General features: G+C 46.7%; 1 protein-coding gene across 2 annotated transcripts; it reads left to right on the plus strand.

The window, feature by feature from the left end:
- Window positions 1-3,095: 3,095 nt before the first annotated feature.
- Window positions 3,096-20,515, plus strand: LOC123354669 (endonuclease domain-containing 1 protein-like). 2 transcript variants are annotated; one of them, XM_044996803.1, is made up of 3 exons: window positions 3,096-3,420; window positions 18,463-18,780; window positions 19,829-20,515. In XM_044996803.1, the coding sequence occupies exons 2-3, from the start codon at window positions 18,496-18,498 to the stop codon at window positions 20,372-20,374; spliced, it is 831 nt and encodes a 276-aa protein (XP_044852738.1). In that variant the 5' UTR covers window positions 3,096-3,420; window positions 18,463-18,495; the 3' UTR covers window positions 20,375-20,515. The 2 variants fall into 2 exon arrangements, with proteins under 2 accessions (XP_044852738.1, XP_044852730.1); XM_044996795.1 differs by lacking the exon at window positions 3,096-3,420 and adding an exon at window positions 17,214-17,343.
- The last annotated feature ends 3,759 nt before the right edge of the window (window positions 20,516-24,274 follow it).

A 24,274-nucleotide genomic window follows, 5' to 3' on the forward strand; every position in this document is an offset into this window, starting at 1 on the left:
TACAATATGATGGGGACTAATTTAGCTACAACGAGTAAGGAAAAAGATCTTGGAGTCATCATGGATAGTTCTCTGAAGATGTCCACGCAGTGTGCAGAGGCGGTCAAAAAAGAAACAGGATGTTAGGAATCATTAAAAAGGGGATAGAGAATAAGACTGAGAATATATTATTGCCCTTATATAAATCCATGGTACGCCCACACCTCGAATACTGTGTACAGATGTGGTCTCCTCACCTCAAAAAAGATATTCTAGCACTAGAAAAGGTTCAGAAAAGGGCAACTAAAATGATTAGGGGTTTGGAGAGGATCCCATACGAGGAAAGATTAAAGAGGCTAGGAAAAGAGAAGACTAAGGGGGGATATGATAGAGGTATATAAAATCATGAGTGATGTTGAGAAAGTGGATAAGGAAAAGTTATTTACTTATTCCCATAATACAAGAACTAGGGATCACCAAATGAAATTAATAGGCAGCAGGTTTAAAACAAATAAAAGGAACTTCTTCTTCACGCAGCGCACAGTCAACTTGTGGAACTCCTTACCTGAGGAGGTTGTGAAGGCTAGGGCTATAACAATGTTTAAAAGGGAACTGGATAAATTCATGGTGGCTAAGTCCATAAATGGCTATTAGCCAGGATAGGTAAAGAATGGTGTCCCTAGCCTCTGTTCGGCAGAGGATGGAGATGGATGGCAGGAGAGAGATCACTTGATCATTGCCTGTTAAGTTCACTCCTTCTGGGGCACCTGGCATTGGCCGCTGTCGGTAGACAGATACTGGGCTAGATGGACCTTTGGTCCGACCTGGTACGGACATTCTTATGTTCTTATGTTACTACAGTGGACACATTTTTGCAGGATATGCGCCTCACCAAGACATCGGACACACAGCGAATGTCCGACAGGCATTGCTTTGCAGCAGGAGCCGCACCTCTTAAAGCCTGGGGAGACAGGCACCTTTAACAGTTACCCAACCTCACTGAGGGGAAACTACGGGGAGGGGGAAAACCAGGAGAAATTAACAGTTTCTTTTTTTGTTTTACTACTAAAACTAAAACTAAAGCTAACTATAACTTTCTAACTGACTAACTAACTACGTTGACTATTATTTCCTAGGGTTTGGCAAGAGTGGTGAATGTTGCCCCAGAGCTCCATCTTTAGCCGAGAACAGTTGAGAAGGAACTGGAGGAATAGGGTCATGTGCGCACTAGATGCAGCACCAACAGCACTGTGAGACACCTACTGAGCACGCACGACCCGCATGGACACTGCTACCGTAAATCTCCGATTGACGGCACAAGGATGCACCGACACCTGACGTGGAGCACCCACAGGGACAGCACTCAGAGAAGAAGTTCAGTTTCATATTTTGCCCCAGGTCCCCAAAAAACCCTGAGTGGCACTGACAAAGTTGCTTAAGCAACTGGGGAATCTGGGAGAGCTGGCATTAGACTCAGGGGCTGGGCAGTTTCACTATGGGGGTCTCAGCTCTCAGAAGGGGGTGCTAGAAAGAGAATCTGCACCTTAAGACCATGCCAAGAAATCCAGAGCCAGAGGCTGTACCTGGACTCTGTGCAGACTCAGTAAGCCAAAAGCACATGGGTCCACTGTGTGGAATCCAAACACAGCGGCTTGACCAGGGTTCAGAGTGGGTAGCCGTGTTAGTCTGTATCAGCAAAAAGAACGAGGAGTCCTTGTGGCACCTTAGAGACTAACAAATTTATTTGGGCATAAGCTTTCATGGGCTAAAACCTACGTCATCGGATGCATGCAGTGGAAAATACAATAGGAAGAGATATATACACAGAGAACATGAAAAAATGGGTGTTGCCATACCAGCTATAACGAGACTAATCAATTAAGGTGGGTTGTTAGCAGCAGGAGAAAAAAAACTTTTGTAGTGATAATCAGGATGGCCCTTGTGATACAGCCACTCCTGTTGGTTCTCACTGCTGCCTGTTTCCATAGAGTGCTGAGAGCTATCGTCCTGGAGCTGTCGTCTCCGCTACGCACAGATACGAAGTATGGTACCAAGCACAGTGAGGCCCCAATCTTGACTGAGGCTTCCGGGCATGACAGCAATACAAATGATAAATAATAATGATGATTACCCATGCTGCGTGCATAGTTGATGGGCTCACATCCCTTCAGTAACCTCTGCTTTTGTCTGCTCACATCTTCTGCTAACCCTTTTTTATCTGTGGAAAGCAGACAAGGTTATTAACATTCAGTCAGTGCCCAGAGGTGTGAGGCTGAGGTGAAGAGAAAGAAATCACGATGGCTCAGCAGCGCTGGGCCAAAGCTGACAATGACACTGAAATCAAAGGGCAGCTGCTGTTTTCGCTCTCTCATCCCCAGAAGCACCCAAACTAACCGTTTTATCTCTTAATTAGCTATTGGTTCTTTTGTTGCATTGGGGTGAATAAACCCAGAATAAGTGTTTTTTCTGGAGCTGGAATTAGCAGGCACCTCAGTCTCTCAGTGCTCCCTATGTTCTGTGAACAGCACCAGCCACTTTCAGAGTTTTCTCTTAGTGTTTAATTCCTTGAGTAATGTTGGACCAGGCCAGCCAAGGCAAGGCCTGACACCCCATCTCATCATATCAACTGATGCTGGTGGGACTGGCCATACCATGACATAATCTCCAGGAGACAGGAATCTTCTGATTCTGGATCTTCTCCATTGTGCATGAGTCTGGGATCCCTTCCCCTTCCATATATGCCTCATTCTCTGGAGCATCCTGCAGAGTTTGTATGTGGATCTCATTGGTATATGCACTTTTGGGTCCAGCAAAGCCTATATTTTCCCAAGGAGCACCAGCCTGCCCTTGTATGCCGTGCATCCACAAGACTCTGTAGAGTGGGCTGTCCCAAGTTTTTCAGTCCCCTCCAGTATGCTGCATGTCCTGAGGTAGGCAATGAAGGAGCTTATGGATTCCTGTACATTACAGGAAAGGTTAGATGGTTACCAACGATGGAACCCCTTAGTGCTGTTGATGAGCAAGGCAAGTCAATGCTGCTGATCATTTTGTTAATTTAGTCATCAGACTAGAAATGGGGATCACTCGCTTTTATGTACCTGAGACCAGGAAGTACAGGGGGTGTAAGATTTCCCCTTATTCCTTTGTGTGAGCTACACTCATCTTACTGTCCATGTACAAGAGGGAGAGGGCTTTGTAGAGCACAAATGGACAAAGAGGAGGAGAGATGGCGGTGGGAGCCTTGGCTGTGCCCTCCAGTGCACTCCCCAGCAGAGCTGAACTGAAATAATCTGCTACTCAGATGGGCCAGAAGGATCTTGCTTCCCTCCAGGAGCAAGGAGATCGGCAGGGAGACAACTGTGTATTTCTGACTTGCAATCCCTTCTCCCGACTGTTCCTGAGTGGTGCAGCTATGCAATACTCCTTACTACGGGCTAGAAGGTAAGTGACAAGCCAGCTGGGAGTGAGCATTTAACAGGTTTTGAGTGACAAATCGAGAAGTTCTGGAAATAATGTTCTGTCTCTGGAGAGGACCCTGACAGTGACGAGCACAGTACTTCGGTATGTACGGCAGGTAAGCAGCATGAGCCCTTGGAAAGCTCTCTTTGCAGGTAGCGCGTGAGCACTAACAGCAGCACTCGGGCCAGATGCTGCAGTGCAGCTCTCAGGAGACTTTATGCTTGGCTTCAGAGCAGGGCCGGTGCTACCATTTAGGCCAACTAGGCGGTTGCCTAGGGTGCCAACATTTGGGGGCGCCAAAAAGCGGCACCCCTATTTTTTTTAAAGCCTTTCAGCAGCCGCTGCGCTGGGAGGGAGAGGGAGTCTGAGCCCCCGGCAGGCAGCCCAGAGGTTCCCCTGGGTCAGCACGTCGCCCCGGCAGGCAGCCCAGGGGGTCCCGACAGCAGGGCTTCTGGAGCAGAGGTCAGCTGGGGGGGAGGAGCTGCCACAGGGGGGCGCCTCAGGGCAGGGGGGGGAGCTGCCACAGGGGGGCGCCTCAGGGTGGAGCTGCCACAGGCTTGGGGGGGGCGCAAGGTGGCAGTTTTGCCTAGGGCGCAAAACTTCCTTGCACCGGCTCTGCTTCAGAGGGACTTCTCATGTGCTTATGGTTTTCTGGGTTGGGGCCAGAATGCTCAGCACCGTGCAGGAACAAACTTTTCTTCCCCTATTGAGATGGTACCTAATTTCTGTGGGAGGATTCAAGGCCTACCTGAGTAAACCAATTTTGTGTTACTCCTAAGAACTGCATTAAGATTTTGTACTGAGATACTTCTCCATTGATAAGAGTCAGACATGAGCCAAAACTGCAGGTTGGAACCCTGAACCCTGACATGGTTTTGGATCATAGTTTGTAGTTTGAATCTCTCTCTAAAATGAGTCCAACCCAGTCATCAGGTCCAAACACACTAGTATCTGGGAAAGTTCAAATTCACATCTGGAATGTGAACCCCTAGGTTCAGGAATGTTTGGCTGTTTTGTTTTGGCTCATTACACAGATATGAAGAATGGCTCTGGAATTTGGACTTGGGGGTTTGGTTCCGGTCAATATATATTCTAGACTCCCTTGAGATCAGACAGAATAAATATTTGGATGCCAGGTCACCTGGGCAATTCCCTTGGAAGTATGATGGAAATTAATTGAACTGTTTATCCTATAAATGAGTTGATGTGGCCTTTAGACAGAAATATCTCAGTGAATGACCTTGTGAAAGGACTGTGAAATAACACACAATCATTCTGGCACCAGCTTTGCCCATGGAAAACTAGACTTCAGCCCCCTTGTACAGAAATATAATAATTTACCTACCTAATACTCTCCCTTTTTTCTGGACATATATAAACAGTTTCAGAGTTCTAGTCAGTGCACATGCTAACAGAGGTGTCTGTTGATCCATTGTTGTTAATGGGAGTTCTGCTAGTGACTTCAGCAGATGCTGTGTCATGAACAACCTACATAATTCCTCTGAAAAGAGTAAAGCTAGGAATAAGGAACAGTCAATGGGGCTACAAAATGGACTACTCAAAGATCAGGCGTGGGGGAGGGGATGGCTTAAAAAAAATGTACAGTAGTGTAAATGAGGAAAGTGACCAAATATGAACACAGCTTCTAATGTTGATAAAGAGAAAAGGAGTGCTAGTGAAAATTGGCCTTGACTGATTGAGAAGGGGGTTGAAATCAGTTTTATTTTAAAATTTGTATTTCAGGAAAACAAAATGATTAAATATTGTGTATTTGTTTAATATTAATTGATTATTAATTATTATTATTTTTTATTATTGTGTGTGTCCCAAAATGTGTATAAGATAATACATTAGAAGAAGAGAAGTTGCAAAATGATTACAATCATTAATATAAAATAGGCTAATTTTTCTTCTTTAAGTGTCCTCTGCATATTCTCGGGGTGTAGTTGAGGTGTAGTTTAGTCTATGCCAGGAGGTATCATATCCCACAAGTGTGAATTTACAGAGGCAACTTTTAAAGATCTGTAGTTACCAGTAAGGAATTTTTCTTTCCTCTTCCTTGAGGATCTCCCTACTGTCTCGCTTATACTATACATATGAAAGGATGGAGTCTAAATTAGCCGTTAGCACTGAAGAAAGAGATCTTGACATCATTGTGGATAGTTCTCTGAAAACATCCACTCAATGGGGCGGTGGCAGTCAAAAACGCGAATAGAATGTTAGGAATCATTAAGAAAGGGATAGATAATGAGACAAAATATATTGCCTCTATATAAATCCACAGTACATCCACATCTTGAATACCGTGTGCAGATGTGGTTGCCCCATCTCAAAAAAGATATATTGGAACTGGAAAAGGAACAGAGAAGGCCAATAAATGATTGGGGATGGAACAGCTTCCATATGAGGAGAGATTATTAACAAGACTGGAACTTTTCAACTTGGAAAAAAGAGATGACTAAGGGGAGATAATGATAGCGGTCCATAAAATCATGACTGGTGTGGAGAAAGTAAATAAGGAAGTGTTCTCATAACACAAGAACTAGGGTTCACCAAATGAAATTAATAGGAAGCAGGTTTTAAAGAAGCAAAAGGATATATTTCTTCTCACAATGCACAATCAACCTGTGGAACTCCTTGCCAGAGGATGTTGTGAGGGCCAAGACTATAACAGGATTCAAAAAAGAAGTAGATAAGTTCATGGATGATAGGTACATCAATGGCTATTAGCCAGGATGGGCAGGGATGGTGTCCCTAGCATCTGTTTGCCAGAAGCTGGGAAGGGACAACAGGGGATAGATCACCTGTTCTGTTCATTCCCTCTGGGCACCTGGCGTTGGCCACTGTTGGAAGACAGGATACTGGGCTAGATGGACCTTTGATCTAACCCAGTATGTCCGTTCTGATGTTCTTATGTGGTGTACGGAACTCCCTAGCATTGAGTCACCCTCAGTCCATTTTTAGTAGGCACCAATTCCACAAGTGTGAATATGCAGAGGCAACATTCTTAAAGAATAAAATTACTGGTCAGTAACCTCTCTTTGCTTTACATTAGTCCTGCTATCCACTGAGATAGAAAGAGCTTTGGTACTCAACTGATTTGAAAAACAAATGCAAACTGTTTTGGAAATCTCTACGGAATGGCTAACAACCCTAAAAGAAATATGATCGGGGGTACTAAGCTGTGATATCTCCCAGGCCAAGGGCTTGTCCATCATTAAGTGTTTTTCATCCCATCAGTTAAGAAACGTATGGGGGGCATGGATCAGCGTTCATGTCGCACTCCCCATCAGTACCTGGCCCAAGCCAGGGAAGCTAGTGATCCAATCAGTGGACCAAATTCGGTGATGAATCCTGGTCATGTGCCACCTCAGGTATGTTGTGCATATGTTAAGAAGAAACCAGCCTTTGGATAGGGGCCAGACAGGATCTGTCTGAAGACCTGTATTTAGTCAGAGACAGGAAGTGTGTACTGTGGTCTAATATCATCAACACATCAATACAATTCACCAGTTGTTTTGCCATATTCTCCTCTGAAAGTACATCACTGGTGTAGAGTGCTGAACTAATCTAAGGGCTTGTTTACACAGCAAGTTAATACACAGCAAGACAAGTTGTGAATCTACAATGCACCAGCTTGCTGTGCAGTAACATGTGGTGTGGACACTGCTACAGCACACTGAAACTCCCAGGGTTTGCAGTAACTTGCCATGTAAAGTCAACTTTGGTTGGTCTAATCTGTGACTTTCCTTATTTTCATTGTTTACAAAGCATTATGTAATTATAGACGTACGGTGTGTGTAAATAAGGATAGATAGGTGTGTGAGCACATGCACAGATGCCGCATTCTCATTACTGTTCCAGCAGCCATGTAACCTGTGGAATTCTTTGGAAGTCTGAAAGGAAACTAACAGAAATGTTCATTTTTATGCGGCAAAAAAATGGTAGTGAATGAGTTTGGGAGAAGTCCTGTAGAGTACACAAAAGCAATTCTGGCACCATAATTAGCTGGGTAGGCATGAACTAGCACCCTGCGCAGGACTATTATTTTAATCCTTTTCCCATCCCACCATGCAATATCCACTCCTACCTGCTCCCACATAGTTTCTTGCATTTTTATCCCACTCTTATCTGCAAAAACCTTAGCTCCTGCAAATCCCACAAGAGAGACAGATTCCCCCATGCTACTAAAAACCCTAAAACAAAACAAAAATGGTTGGTTAATATATATATGAAAATGGAATTCACGTACAGATTTTTACCACTAAAAAAAAAAAATCTTACTTAAACCATGTTAAAAAAACACTTCAACTCCTGTTAATAGACATCAAATCTCTTTCTATCCCTCACTTAAATTAAGCATTAAAATCTTTATTTAATAAAGACAAGAAACACTTGCTGTACATTGCTGAAATTCTATTTATGACAAACTGACAGTCTGGTTATTTGCCCACTTAATCCCACCTCCAACAAAGTACATTTTATCTGCTTCCGCTATTATGGCAGTGGGTCCAGCAGGACGCGTGGGATCCCTATCTCGCTGCAGACTCCAGCATGAATAATTCTGTCAAGAACAACACAAATATACTCCATTTCTCCTCCTTCCGCCAAGCAGCCTCAGATATACAGCCACTCTCATGTTGTGATAGAGCTGTTTGAAAAATCCACCTTAATTAGAGACAACAGAACCAAGCAATTATTCAACAGATTTTTCTGTGGCCTTTGGTGTCTCTCCTTATATACATATATATTTATCACATTGCTTGTATTCTTTATATAACCTGATTAAGCTGTAAAAGTAAATACAATAGACAGAAAACAAACTTGTAATTATAGAGAACCACCTACCTTTATAAAGGGAAACACACAGCTTATATTACAGTCATATTTTGCAGTAACTATAGTTTTATATTATGGACGAAACAAATGAAAGGTAAAATCAAGGACCGAGAAGGAAAAAGGACAGATCTGGAAAAGAAACACCAGAGTAAAAGAGGACAAAGAAATGGAAAATATGGGCTAGATCCTCAGGTGCACCAGACGCTGAAATAGATCAGTGAACCTGTCCCGAAGGAGATGGGCTGAAACCCTATGGAATCTAGGGTGACCTCTAAGAAAGTTAAAATTTAAGTGGGATCTAAGGGTGAATTATTTTCTTGCTCACTCTCTGACTAAGGGACTTGAAGAGAGACCACATCTCCCAGAGGGAATGAACCACCCCATTGTAAGATGTTGCTCTTAAGAGCCATTTAAACCTGCAGGCCCTAATGACACAAGTGAACTGCAAGCAAGGCCAAGCACTTGGCCAACATCCTGGGATATGTTGCTGGGCTGGAGGGAAGCACCTTACATCAATAGTGACTACAAGGTCTGTCAGTTAAACCTGCAAATTATTAACTCCATGGTCTGCAATTTCAGTTAATCAAATACTACGTCCTTCTGCAGCATCAGGTAGAAATTATATTGAGAGAGGTTAATAATCAAGAGAAAGAAAGCTTCTAGAGTGATGGAGGTGTGATTAAGTGCCTAAATGTGGATTGTGAGTACTCAAGTTAGCTGTATTTTTTCCTTTTTTAAAAAATTAGTTCTATAGAGTTTATCTCTCCTTGTCTTGTGTATTTTCACATTACTGTGATATTTAGTATATTCTGAGACAAAGTTATTTGCTAAATGGGAGTAACGGCCAAGCAGGATTTTAGTTCCCCTAAACTTTAGTGCAATGCCACCGAACGTGATAAGATAATTTACTGAACTATTGCTGCATAAATGTCATGACAGGACACAAGATAAATATTCTAGTTAAAAATTGTTATATCAGCTGCCAGCTCACCTGGGCAGTTCCCAAAGATATTGCAAAAAAAAAGAAATGTTTATCCTCCCTATACCGTCCTTCAGTGCAACAGGGGAGTTCTGCAATCTACGACTGGCATTTTGTCAGTGTCACTTATGAATTGCTGCAAGTTGTGTTTGGCACTGTATCTGCCAGCAGCTCCTGAGAAGGGCCACTTGGTGCCAACAGTGGGGGGGCAGGGCCCATCACTTTTTGCTGTCTGTGAGTCCGTATGTGGATGCCAGTTGCCGAGCACAGACCCCCAACTATAGTCCAGTATAATGGGTGTATGCAGTGACATAGTGCTACATTTGATAGTGCAGAAGCCCTGCGGTAGTGATCTCAAGTTAATAATTCTGTCAGGCAGGAGATAGATTTTGGAGACTATCTTTTGTGTGCTGTCACCATAAGATAAAGCACCCAGGCTCAAAACCTAACTAACATTTTATCAGCATCTTTTATCTCATTGAAAATCTGTGCAACAGCAATTATGAGACCTCACACTAGTAATAAATACACATTGTATCAAGAGAAATCATGCCTAACTCAGCTTTTACATGCCAAACTTAAACTAAGCAGCAAGGCAGAGCCAAAGCGCACAGGTAGGCAAAAAGCCCATTGGCAGAACATGTAAAATACTGTTCTTACAACGTTAATGTTCTCTGCAAACTTCAAAGAAGGGCAAGCTTCACGGTTATGCTCCAGCTACATTTAGGCCACTCCATACACCCAGTTTAACTGGCTGATCAGACCAGGTTGACAATGGTTTTTCCACCAGCCCCCACTTATCCTGACAGCCCCCCCAGATATCCCAGCAGCCCTGGTATACTTCTCTGTCACTGCAGCCCTCACTGACCCCTCCAGCATCCTGGCTCCCACCCCACAATCACTAAATCCCTATTTCCCCCCAGCACCACCCCAACATCCCTCACTCACCCCCAACAGCTCACCCCACAGCCCCCTCAAAAATCCCCACAGCCCACCAACAGCCACTTACTGGTGTCCCCTCATCTCAGTGCTCTGTTCCTGTCCTGGGCTAGGGCTGCTCCTCCCAATCCCAGCTCTGCTCACTCCCATTGGCCATGCCGCACAGGCCAAATTTGACTGGTGTTGCAATGGTCTGCACCAGGTCACAATGCCACTCGTTCACATTTGGCCCAGACACCGTCTTGTCTTGATTAGGGAGGCTATCTGTCCAGTGTTAAGTGGGGCAGTCCTGTTTTTATGTCGTTTGTTCCCTGGCTGGTACTCATATAAAACCCAACGTGGTTTTGTCTGGTGTCACATGCTGAGGATGCCATTTTGAAAAACGTGCTGCTCCACCTTCATCGGCGTGACCTCGCACGCACTGTGTGTGCAAGATCGCACTCATCGGGACGGGGAAGCGTGTGCTTCAAAATGCAGCCTCGGTGCTACATGACCTTGCAGCATACACTGTGCATGCAAGCTCATACTGGTGGGGGGTGCTCGAATGGCATTCTCCATGTGGCGTGACCTCACACATACCATGCATGTGAGGTCATGCTGGCGGAGGCAGGGCCATGCAGGCAGGATTGGGCCCATGCTATTCTTGGAAATACTGGAACATCCATTATTCTGGGGATGTGTCAATGGCCACCCTAGTCATGATGGAGGGGTGGCCGGGCCAAAATGACATTTCAAACCTGTGTGCCAGGGGTGACGTGCTGGAGCACTGCTCCATCCTGGATTTCAGGTGCCAGCCCGGTGCTTCAGACCATTCCAGCGACACTACACCTCTGGGTATATGTTCACGACCCACACAGAGCCTCCGATTTGGCTCGCTTGTGTCCCTCTCCTCTCAGATTTGCAAAAGAGTGGGACAAGCTTTCTCTGAGGGTTCAGGTTGGCACTCAGCTGGGACCACTGTTAGAACAATGAGACTAGCCCCTGATACTCTTGGTGCTGGATAGGACTCTGAGCAGCACTGTGCCAGAATATTGCCCTGATAAGGCATTGTACCTATTGGGTATCTGGGAAGTAGGTGGGCGGAAGCCCGCCCAATGCTAAAGGATCCCCCCCAAGCCTAAGGGGAGGATCCACCTGATAAGGCATTATAGTGGGGTGGTCACCTGCTCCTGCCTTGAAGGGCTTGAAATCAGCCCTGACAGAGGGCTGCAGTGGTAAAAGCAGCCTTGGAGAGGGCTGCAGCTCTGAAAGCTGGGCTGATTGGGAAGCAGCCACAGATGTAGGTGGCTTAATAAGGGCCCAGCTGGCCCTTACAAGAGGGCAGTGGGCCAGGAGCAAGCAGTCTCCCTCTAGCAAAGGAGGGTGATGGACCTAGTTGCCTGAGTCGTAAAGGGTATTGGAGTGAAGCAGGGTTGGGAAGCTCCAGGCTGGCAACTCCCCAGGCTGCAGGGCCTGGTCCAAGGCCCACAGAGGTACTGGGAGGCTGGCAGAGGCAGCAGGTCCAAAACCCCCTTGCGTATGTTGAGTGGCTTTTACACTGCTGTCTGCCCCAGGGAGTGGGGGCTTGGTGATGACTGGCAGTAGCCCAGAATGAGGTGAGGTGGGGATCAGAGGGTTGGGGGCTCCCCAGAGAGGGGAGACCCAGAGGCAGAGTGTGGGGGTATTGCTAGGGGGCAGCAATGGGGCACTGGGTCTGGGAGGGACACAGGGGCCAAGCGGCAGCAGGACACCAGCCTGCAGAGGGTGCTCCGGAGGCTGGATGAGCTAATTCCCAGAGACAACTAGCAGGAGGCGCCGCAGGGGTGAGTCCCATACTGTTACAGGCATTGTCTCTGGTTCCCTCACTGATCTGAGGCACGTGACCTTTGAAACCGTCACTGCTTTATGCAGATTGACTCACATAAACAGTACCTATGCCTCTGGAAGTTTTCAAACAGGGGTGGATGGGAGCAAGATGCAATGATAGGATAATTATCGGGGTTGTTATTCTGTAAGGATGTCTTTCCATTTCCAGGGACCCTAAGATAGGCTTGTCCTAACCCTAAGCATCATGTCACTGAAGAAGTGCAAGAACTCTAAATTCATAGCCTGTGAGCATCTCTGGCAGGTCAGGACCCAGACACAGCTGTCAGTTCACACATTGTTTTGACGAAGTTGGTGGCAGCTGCCACAGCTATGGTAGGACATTTTGTATAATGGAGACAAGTTGTAACAACCTGCCCCTTCACCCTGCAATGCTAAAGTCAAATCCTGGGATTTATTGGTCCCCATTTGTACAAACCACACTTTGCTAATTGGGGGTAATCGTTTATTGCCCTATTGATATGTTACCTGCTTTCATCTGGGAAGAATTTAGTCCTATACGGGCAGAGATGATACCAGATCAACTTTACGCTATCTACTGAGATATTTTTCTGTGAGTTACAGATAGGCCCAGGCCAGAGTTTCAGATCAGAACCCCAAATTTGGATCCAGGTTTGGACTGGAGGTCTAAGCTCACCCTTTTCTCTAAAATAGGCTCAGATCCAGGCATCAGATCCAAAGACACTAACATTTGGGAAAGTTCAACTTCATATCTGGGTTTTGAACCTCCAAGTTCAAGAACATGTAGGTTCGGTGTTTTGTTTGGGCCCAGTGGCCAGATATGAAGTTTGGCTCCGGGCTTGAGAAAGGGGGCTGTGGCTTGGGATCATTCCATCTTGCATAATAAACATTTGAGACCCAGCCACCAACTCACCTGGGCAATTCCCATAAAACGGGGCAAGGAATTTACTTCAATTGTTTCTCTTGTAAATAACCTGAGGTAGCTCTTACAGAGAGCTATCTCAGTAAGTGACCTTGTGAAAGACACACGGCATAATAAAATTGCAATACTAGCTCTGCCCCTGAAGTACTAACATTGCTAGAAAAAGCTAATAAAATGCAATTACATACAAGCCTCCCTTCTTTAAGGACCTATGTAACTTTTCTGCCAGGTGGAGCCAGCAGCAACAAGGGCCGGGTTCAGTATCTAGGGGTTCCTTTTCAACAATAGAACATAAAACCAGCTCGAGCCCCCACCCAGTGACCTGGGACAATTACACACCACCCCCTGGGTGCCTCTAAGAGGCAATACTTCCCCTCTCTCAAGCACAGAGGCTGAGTGTAGCAAAAACTTGTAATAAAAGGAGGGAATTAACTCAGCATTAAGTTGGGAAAGCACCTCAGCTAGGGTTCATAAACACAAACCATGAGCAAAAGACCCACCCCCAAGAAAGTTGGGCAATATCCTTTTACCCTCAGGATCATAAGTCCAGCAACCCAAAAGTCCCTTTAATGTGCTCGTCCCTTCTCTGCACCCCACTCACAGTTGCTGTCCTTGGCCAGTGCAATCCCAGAGTTCAGAGGTGCATCCACAGAGTTCACCTCCCACCCTGTGTGGAAAGCAGAGGGGGTAAGGAGGCACCTTACACACTGCACTGCTCGGGCACTCACTCATTGCCCCAACAGACAACTGCCACACCTCCCCCCAACCACCCTTCTGGCTGCTTGCCACACCTATCCACCAGCTGCCCACTCTACAAGATGTCTTCAGGATTCCCCCCGCCCACTCACACACACACTTAACACAGCTCTCAATGATTTCAGCTGTTAGGGGGGAGCCTTACCCCTGGGCACACTCTTGCAATAGCGACACTGTCCTAAAGTAGGTCTAATACTTAGAATAGAGAACCATAGAATATCAGGGTTGGAAGGGACCTCAGGAGATCATCTTCTAGTCCAACCCCCTGCTCAAAGCAGGACCAATTCCCAACTAAATCATCCCAGCCAGGGCTTTGTCAAGCCTGACCTTAAAAACGTCTAAGGAAGGAGATTCCACCACCTCCCTAGGGAACCCATTCCAGTGCTTCCCCACTCTTCTAGTGAAAAAGCTTTTCCTAATGTCCAACCTAACCTCCCACCCCCTACTGCAACTTGAGACCATTGCTCCTTGTTCTGTCATCTGCCACCACTGAGAACAGTCTTGATCCATCCTCTTTGGAACCCCCTTTTAGGTAGTTAAAAGAAGGTATCAAATCCCCCTCATTCTTCTCTTCTGCAGACTAAACAATCCCAGTTCCCTCAGCCTCTCCTCATAAGTCATGTGCTCCAGCCCCCTAATCATTTTTGTTGCCCTCCGCTGGACTCTTTCCAATTTTTCCACATCCTTCTTGTAGTGTGGGGGCACAAAACTGGACACAGTACTCCAGATGAGGCCTCACCAATGTCGAATAGAGGGGAATGATCACGTCCCTCGATCTGCTGGCAATGCCCCTACTTATACAGCCCAAAATGCCATTAGCCGTGGCAACAAGGGCACACTGTTGACTCATATCCAGCTTCTCATCCACTGTAACCCCAAGGTCCTTTTCTGCAGAACTGCTGCCTAGCCATTCGGTCCCTAGTCTACAGCAGTGCATGGGATTCTTCTGTCCTAAGTGCAGGACTCTGCACTCGTCCTTGTTGAACCTCATCAGGTTTCTTTTGGCCCAATCCTCTAATTTGTCTAGGTCCCTCTGTATCCTATCCTTACCCTCCAGTGTATCTACCAGTCCTCTCAGTTTAGTGTCATCTGCAAACTTGCTGAGAGTGCAGTCCACGCCATCCTCCAGATCATTAACGATGCTAATGAACAAAATCGGCCCCAGGACCAAACCTTGGGGCACTCCGCTTGATACCAGCTGCCAATTAGACATGGAGCCATTGATCACTACCCATTGAGCCCGACGATCTAGCCAGCTTTCTATCCACCTTATAGTCCATTCATTCAGCCCATACTTCTTTAACTTGCCAGCAAGAATACTGTGGGAGACTGTATCAAAAGCTTTGCTAAAGTCAAGGAATAACACATCCACTGCTTTCCCTTCATCCATAGACCCAGTTATCTCCTCATAGAAAGCAATTAGGTTAGTCAGGCATGACTTGCCCTTTGTGAATCCATGCTGACTGTTCCTGATCACTTTCCTCTCCTCTAAGTGCTTCAGAATTGATTCCTTGAGGACCTGCTCCATGATTTTTCCAAGGACTGAGGTGAGGCTGACTGGCCTGTAGTTCCCCAGATCCTCCTCTTTCCCTTTTTTAAAGATGGGTACTATATTAGCCTTTTTCCAGTCATCCGGGACCTCCCCCGATTGCCATGAGTGTTCAGAGATAATGGCCAATGGCTCTGCAATCACATCCGCCAACTCCTTTAGCACCCTTGGATGCAGCGCATCCGGCCCCATGGATTTGTGCTCATTCAGCTTTTCTAAATAGTCCCAAACCACTTCTTTCTCCACAGAGGGCTGGTCACCTCCTACCCATGCTGTGCTGCTCAGTGCAGTAGTCTGGGAGCTGACCTTGTTCGTGAAGACAGAGGCAAAAAAAGCGTTGAGTACATTAGCTTTTTCCACATCCTCTGTCACTAGGTTGCCTCCCTCATTCAGTAAGGGGCCCACACTTTCCTTGACTTTCTTCTTGTTGCTAACATATCTGAAGAAACCTTCTTGTTACTCTTAACATCCCTTGCTAGCTGCAACTCCAAGTGTGATTTGGCCTTCCTGATTTCACTCCTGCATGCCTGAGCAATATTTTTATACTCCTCCCTGCTCATTTGTCCAATCTTCCACTTCTTGTAAGCTTTATTTTGTGTTTAAGATCAGCAAGGATTTCACTGTTAAGCCTGGTCGCCTGCCATATTTACTATTCTTTCTACACATCAGGATGGTTTGTTCCTGCAACCTCAATTAGGATGCTTTAAAATACAGCCAGCTCTCCTGGACTCCTTTCCCCCTCATGTTATTCTCCCGGGGATCCTGCCCTTCAGTTCCCTGAGGGAGTCAAAGTCTGCTTTTCTGAAGTCCACGGTCCGTATTCTGCTGCTCTCCTTTCTTTCTTTTGTCAGGATCCTGAACTCGACCATCTCATGGTCACTGCCTCCTAGGTTCCCATACACTTTTGCTTCCCCTACTAATTTTTCCTGGTTGGTGAGCAGCAGGTCAAGAAGAGCTCTGCCCCTAGTTGGTTCCTCCAGCTGGTTCCAGTTGCACCAGGAAATTGTCCCCTACACTTTCCAAAAACTTCCTGGATTGTCTGTGCACTGCTGTATTGCTCTCCCAGCAGATATAGGGGTGAGTAAAGTCTCCTATGAGAACCAGGGCCTGCGATCTAGTAACTTCTGTTAGTTGCCAGAAGAAAGCCTTGTCCACCTCATCCCCCTGGTCTGGTGATCTATAGCAGACTCCCACCCCGACATCACCCTTGTTGCTCACACTTCTAAACTTAATCCAGAGACTCTCAGATTTTTCTGCAGTTTCATATAGGAGCTCTGAGTAGTCATACTGCTCTCTTACATACAATGCAACTCCCCCACCTTTTCTGCCCTGCTTGTCCTTTCATCCATGACATCCTGCATGTTTATATCCATCCATGACAGTACTCTAGTCATGTGAGTTATCCCATCAAGTCTCTGTTATTCCAACCACATCATAGACTGTGCCAGGACTTCCAGTTCTTTCTGCTTGTTCCCCAGGCTTCTTGCATACTTGGACCCCTACAAGACTCTGAATTGAGTCTAAATTAGCTCTTTTATTATATCTCAGAGAAATGAGGTACCAAGTGGTATCTAGGACTCTTAACCAGGACCCACACCATCAGGCACAAATCTCTGTCCCCCACCCTCTTTCAGCTCACTAGGCTTTAGAACCCATGTCCCCTGCCTAGCAAGTGCCATTCAGTTGAGGGTGAGTCTCTCCGTTGGGCTACGCCAGGTACAGTTCTGCTGCTCTCAGTTCACACAACAAGGATAACAACCCTTTATTACCGGTATTCCTGCCCCAATAAGAAGGAGACTGGGGATCCAACACCAGCCACAAGTGATCATTTGGGCAAGCAATCCCATCATGCTGAGCACCTAGGCAGGGTGGATGTGTCCATGCAAATAAGATCAGCTTCTGAAGTCTTTTTCCACAGCTCACCACTAGATGTCAGGAGAGCGCTCACTCAGACTCTGCTTACACATATATAAAGAGGTTCAGGTTCAGGCTCCTAGGCTCATTCTCTAACTGAAGCTTTTGAAAAATCCACTACAACTTTGGTGGTGCAAACAGAATCAAGCCAGTTGACAAGTTTGTGCGCAGACCTTTCACTCGGTAGGTTGGTTTCTTTTTCAAAAATTGTTATTTATATATTTCGTAATCATGAGTTCCTGACCGGAAGACGTTTCAGTGCAAAGCCAATCACTTGTATCTTGAGATAAAAAATGCAAACACTGTGGAGGGAGAACCAATACAGAGCCCTGTTTCTGGGACTCTTCCTTCCACCCAGTGCAATCAGCCTATGAAGATGTTCAAGACAATGGAAAAACAGTGAGCTTTGGATCATGTCCTAAGCTCCCAGGCTGCTGATAGCAGGGAGCAGCTGATATAGAGCAGCAGCCATCCAAATACAGTTTGATATGTATTATAACATGATTGTTCTAATTACTTGATGCAAAAAACTTTCTGTTATGGTGGTATCTGAAACAGGTGTGTAGGCTAATTGTTTTAATAGCACTTGCTCAGCACCAATGATTGAGGTTTTGCAGATCCCAGTGAAATTGGAAGAACCACAGTTTTGGAACAGTTCATCTTACATTATGAGATATGGCTGAACTAGGATAAAACATCCAAATTTTCTGGCATTGTTGTGGCAATTGTATAGATCGTTTTCTCCAAGCAACAGGATATCCTCCTGCTAACAGCTAAGGACAGGCAGATGTAGGGTTGGTGGCTGGCAGGTCTACTTGGTTCCAAATGTGAATGATTGAGCCAAATCCTCCCCTCACATAGAATAACCATGGAGAAAATGATCCTGAAACTCTGCATATTTCAAATTGCAGACATCTCCTGCATTTTTCCTTTGGGAACAGGGATTTGCAGCCACAGAGATAGGGGAGAAGTGTGGTTTTCTAACCAGCCAGATGGAGAAATGTGGTTATGTCTATGTAGGCAATCAACCTGTTCACACAGCTCTCCTCCTTCTTCCTGCCCCTGTTATAGGAGTGTGACTCAGTCAGAAATGATGGTGCCATTGACTCCCTCCTGAAGTATGTGCTTTAACCCCCTTCTCTGAAAGCTCAAGGAGCAGCACTAACTTCCATGTTAGTTTCCACTTTTTGAGACAAGGTGGTTGCCATATAGAACAGCTCTTCCCTGGCTAGAGCCTCTCACTCCTCCTCTTGGAGACCACGTTTACACCAAGCTTAAATTTTATTTACATTTGTTCCCCAGGTACAGAAGAGCCTTTAGTGTTAACTCGTTCCCATGCTGCTGCTGCTGCTGCTCCAGTTTTCCATATGCTGCCTCATGCTGGGGAACAGTGAGGTGGTGACATCTTTTGAAAACACATGCCCTGGGTTTTTCTTCAGGGAAACCCCCCCAAACAATGCCATCAAACCTGCCAATCCAGCCCAGATTTGCCAACTTTACAAGAATCAGTATCGCTTTGCTACTTTGTACGACACGGACAACCGCATTCCAATATACTCTGCATATGTGTACCAACCTGGTTATGGTAAGCGACCTGATAGTTGGATGGTAGAACCCCAGGTAAGATGCTCTCCTGACTGCCTTTCCATTACAATAGGGCACAATCTTGGACATGAAAAATTGAAATATAGAATAAATCCCAATATATGTGTGTGTGTATATATATATATATATACACACACACACACACACACACGGGAATTCCCTGTCCCATGCTGTAGTGCAGGGTCACATCATTGTGACAAAGATGTGTAGTTGCAGCAGGACACTGGGAGCTAGAATTGCTGAGTCCTATTCCTCACTTCTACTGACTTGCTGTGCAACCTAGGGCAGGTCACACCTTGTCTGTGCCCTGCCATCACCAGGCATAGAATGGAGATATTAATGCTTATCTACTTCATAGGGTTATTGTGAGAGTTAATTGATCTTTGTCAGGTGGTTTGGACTCTTCAGGGAAAATGTGCTGTGGTCATGCAAAGCATTTTTATGATTTACTCTTACTGGAACTCAAGAAAACAGTGGTCAAAAATGTACTTAGTTATTGTACTAATGCAATCTCCACGTTGAAATGGAATTATATACTAACCCGGGTGTTTCTGGCTCACAAGGACAGGGTTGAGTCAACTGGCAAATCTGTGGTTACCCTAGGGGCATTTTAGCAGAAACCTTGGGAGTTGTCAGCTCCCTGTAGAGCACTGAGGGTGGATCATCTATTGCTCATCTCAGAATTCCCTCCCATTTTTTTTTTACATTTTTCTATGAATGAGTTGCCCCAAACTGAATACAGACTTCTGCGCTCCTCCGGGTCAGGGTAGCTCTGTGCCACATTACTGTGGGCACAATCCAGCCCTCAGGAAGCAAGGAAGTTACTCCAAGTGTGGCTCCTCTTTCACACTAGTCACGACTGTGAATGAGGCTGCTGGTGAACTTCCTTCCAGCTGACACACTGGCCCCAGGGGCCCAGGAAGCAAGAACACAGAGCCCTAGGGAGATCTCTTGCCTAGCGGTACCAATTCCTTTAGACCTCCAAAGGCACCTGCCCCAGGACACTGGCTCTGTTTCTGCTGCACACATGACTGACCCCTGTATTTGTTTTTTGACTTTCAAGCTCATGGGTTCAAATTACCGAAAGGAAATGGCAACTGAATGGATGCTCTTAAATGATATCGGTGTTGACCAGGGACTGCTTAATGAGAGCCAGGCCGTCCTGCGAGATTATAAGAATCTGACTAATTTCAACAGGGGCCACTTGAACCCGAATGGGCACCAACCCGACCCTGACTATAAGGCTGCTACCTTCACCCTGACCAACATTGTGCCCCAGTTTATGAATCTCAATAGTGGGAAATGGAACAACTACGAACAAGAAGTAATGATGAGTAGGACTGAAGGGTGTGCTACCACATACGTCGTTGTGGGAGTGGTCCCTGGCAACAATTACATAGCTGGAGGCAGAGTCAATAAGCCCAGCCACATCTGGTCTGCCGCCTGCTGTGAGATTGATAACAATCACAGGAAGTCCTGGGCAGTCATTGCTCTGAATGATCAGAATGCAGTCGAGCTGCTCACTCTGGGTGAGTTAGAGGAGAAGCTGGTTGAACTGTACAGAAAGGAGGAGATCCTTCTGTTTGACAGTGACTGTCCTCGACAATAAACTCCTGACCCCACTCACACACTTCTCCATATCCGCCTGGAGAAAGGGGTTGGGAGCCTTCACCAGTAGCTGTGCTGTCTTGCCATTATACACACTGCATTTAGCCCATCCTGTTTATTAAATGTGTTTACAGCTCTCTCTTCCCAAACGAGTCTAAGCATTTGTCTCCAGACTTCTCCTGTTATGAGAGGAAGAGGTCCAGAAAGGCTGGGGCCATTTTGTTCCCGTCCATGTTACAAGTCATGGGTGGCAGGTTCTTCAGTTGGAAATGTCTATGAGAGATCTCACAGAGATTCCTCTTTATGGTGCTCTTTGGGAAGAGGGCTTTGCACATGGAAGGGTCTGTCTCCCAGCCTGAATTCTTGCCACCCCTGAAGGCAGTGCTATGGGGGAAATGTAATACAGCCTGGGCTGTACTACTTTTCCTGGGTAAGTTTAATGGCACCAGAGTGCATGACCCGCAGCCCACCCACTCCTCTTCCTCACCAAACCAGGGTCCACCCCTTTTCCTAGCACAGACTTGGACACGCTCTGGCTAGAGCTGGGTGTATTTTTTCAGTGAATAGTCTGCAAATGACAATGAATAATCATTGGGCCAGGGAACCTGAGTGAGACTGATTCTATAGCCTAGGAATCGGAGCACTCACCTAGGATGTGGGAGTTCAAGTCTTTGATTCAATGACTATTCAATTATTTATCAAAAGTGGAATAGCTTCAACCGAGAGAAGCCTAGACCAGCATAGCCCCGTGTGCTCTTCTGTACTGTGGGAGACCCAAGTGCAATTCTCCCATTCTGAGCGAGTACCCTGGGCTAAAGGACCTTGATTTAGTTGGGGATTGGTCCTGCTTTGAGCAGGGGATTGGACTAGTTGACCTCCTGAGGTCCCTTCCAACCCTGATATTCTATGATTCTATGACCTGCAGCTTCCCCCACCCTGCATTTGTGCCTCTGGTCCACCCTTGCTTTTGTCAAGATACCCAAAATCAAGATGAAAAAATTTGAGTCAGGTCAAAATAAGCCATTTTGTTTCGACCTGACTTGAAACTTTTTCAATTCCCCACAAATTTTGAAAAAAAATGACATTGTCGCTTTGACCCTTTGTTTCGGAACCACCAGCAAATCAAAAAATCCATTATTCACCCACCTCTCATGCTGGCGGGTGTAGGTGAGGAAGGGATGGTGCTGCTGTAACGGCTCATGCCTTCTGCTTATAGGCTGCCTCCTGTCTATCCTGCCCGTGCTACATCTGCGTCTGCCGCAACCTGCTTCTAGGCTTGGCTCTCAGCTTTCCAGGATCCTTACTTTCTCAGGCTGCCCACTGCATGGCTCTCCCTCCGCAGGTAGTTCCCAGATTACTGTCTCTGGCCTGCGGCTCACACAGTCCTTTGGCTTTTTCCCTCTGTTCTCCACACCCAGATGATAGTTCTTTTCTCTGGCCATTAGGCAGAGAATGACCTGCGGCTCTGTTCTTCCCCTCTAGCTCGCGCATGGCAGGGCAGGGGTGATTGATAAAGAGCCAGCGGGCTCGTTGCAAATTCATCGTCACTCTGTGTAAAAGAAGGATAGAGCTAGCAGCAGCCCAGGTGATGACATGAGGGGTTAAAAAAAAACCTAAGCGGAGATGGAAATGGGAGAGATCGCCCAACACGGAAAACACCCAGGTGCAGTTAAGGCTCCCAGATGGACAAATGGGGAGGAGAAAGGTGTGAGGCCCAGCTCCTCAAACATATTTAGGTGTCTATCATGGGCAGTGGATGAAGCTTCCATTGGGGGATGCTAGCTCCCTGTCCTGTCTCTTCTGCCCGTGGCTCGCACACACTGCACCTGCTCCGCCCCAGGCCCCGCCCCCGCTCCACGCCCCTGCTTGCCGCATCCCTCCTCTCATCCACAGCTCCCCTTCCCCGAGGCCCCCACCACCCGCAGTGTTCCTCCTCTCCTGCCCCTCGCAAAGCCCTCACTGCCCACCTCTCACTGCATCCCTCCTCTCCTGCGTCCCTCCCCCATGAGGCCCCCACCGCCCCAGGGACGCAGTGAGCAGCGGGTGGAGGGAGCCTCACAGGGGAGGGGAGGGGAAGAGAGGAGGGATGGGGGAGGCCTCACAGGGGAGGGAGATTAGAGGAGAGGAGGGACGTGTGGAGCAGCAAGAACCTCCAGGGGGTGGAGTGGAAGGGAGGAGGGACTCAGCCAGTGGTGGGCAGTGGGGACCTCGGGGAAGGGGCGGAGCACAGGCGGGGCCACCACAGCTCAGGCAGGTGAGTGGCAGCTGCGCCAAGGGAGGCTTACCCTCCCCTGGCCTATTAGACCCGCCACCTATGGAATCTATCTCCCATTGATTTCTGTGGGAGTTAGGATCTAAATACCTTTGAGTATCTGGGCCTGAGTGGTGGCCAAATGGTTAAAGGGAATAGGAAGGTTGCTTCTCTAGGGAGAAAAAAGGGCACTGACGAGAAAACAGATACATCAGTAAATGGGGCGGGGGTTGAAATCAATGCAATCTGAAATGTTTCTTTCCAAAATACAGTATGAATAAATGTTGTTTATAATGGGTGGTGACATTCAGAAGCCTGAACAGACCCACAGAAGACCAAAATAAATGGAGGACACTGGTGGGTGCCCTGTGGAGTGAATTAGATGAGAAGCAATTACAACATCCGTGCAATAAGGAGATAGTAACTGTTAATTTCCAAAGAGGATGCCAGTCCAATACTACCAGAAGATGCCATGATGCGTACAGAACCCTGCCAACTGATAGGTAGGTAAATAAATGCAGAATACAGCAGCCTGTGCAAAACCAGGCTTGTTCTACTGTTAACTTTTACACCGCACACTTTTCTCTTTCACCCGCCTGCTGGATCTCATGATAAATCCAGATTGTAAACTCTCTAGGGTGAGACTGTTTTTACTTGATGCTCGTCCAACGCCTAACACCAACAGGCCCTAATCCTAGGGTGTCTCGGTGCTGTTGTAATACAAAGAATAATAATGATAATATTTTCTTTAGTTAGTCCTGCTGCTCACTCAGGTGGAAGGAGTCTCATGCTCACAGGGCTGAACTACTGAATTGCTTTTTAAAAAGCGATATAAACTTCTTAGAAAACCCCACTGAATGGTAACTATCCCTGGAGGAATGCACACTAGGGTACTGAACTGTAGCATCTCCCAGGCCAAGGCCTGTTCCTTGTTGCTCACCACCACTAATTAAAAAAGTTATCAAAGGCCAAGCACTGAAACCAGGACTAAAGAACAGATGAAACCCAGTGATGCTGTTTCAGGGAAATGGGGACATCCAAGGGCATCAGCAATAGGAGATGAATGGTTTCACCAGCCACCTCTCTGGTTACTCATGGGCCTTTCCTGTCACACACTCTGTTCTTCCATCCACCTTCTAGAGTGCTCAGAAACCTTCCCCCTCACCTTTGAGAGGCTAGAAACCACAGTCACACTCACAATCCCCCCTCCTCTCTTTACAATGGAAACACCCTGCCTCTTTTTCCAGTGCCACTTGGAATCCCCCACCTATTTGGCTAGTAACCTCTCCCTCCACCACCTGACACACTCCTCTAGTGTCTCTCAGAGCCTCAGCCCTGGGAAAGCTCAGACACGCCTCTGGTTATACCTAGAAATGCCCTAGTCCCTTTGGTAACGGCATGAAATACCTGGGACTCCAAAGGAGTGAATGAACCAGCTGTGCCCAGCTCAGGGCAGGAGCCCCAGCAGTTGCAAGGAGATATCACATTCCACTGGTGCAGGCAGCACAGCGGAGGGATGCCCCAGTCACAGAGCGCTCTGTGACTGGGCTAAATCCCAGTCAATAAAGTGATGCAGCCAATAATGTCCAGTGAGGTGGTGACCCAAATGCCTCTTCGGGGAGCCATGTACAAAGTACCCTGCGTTGCTCC

This window comes from Mauremys mutica, chromosome 1 (genome assembly GCF_020497125.1).
Source record: "Mauremys mutica isolate MM-2020 ecotype Southern chromosome 1, ASM2049712v1, whole genome shotgun sequence".
Taxonomy (NCBI): Eukaryota; Metazoa; Chordata; order Testudines; family Geoemydidae; genus Mauremys; species Mauremys mutica.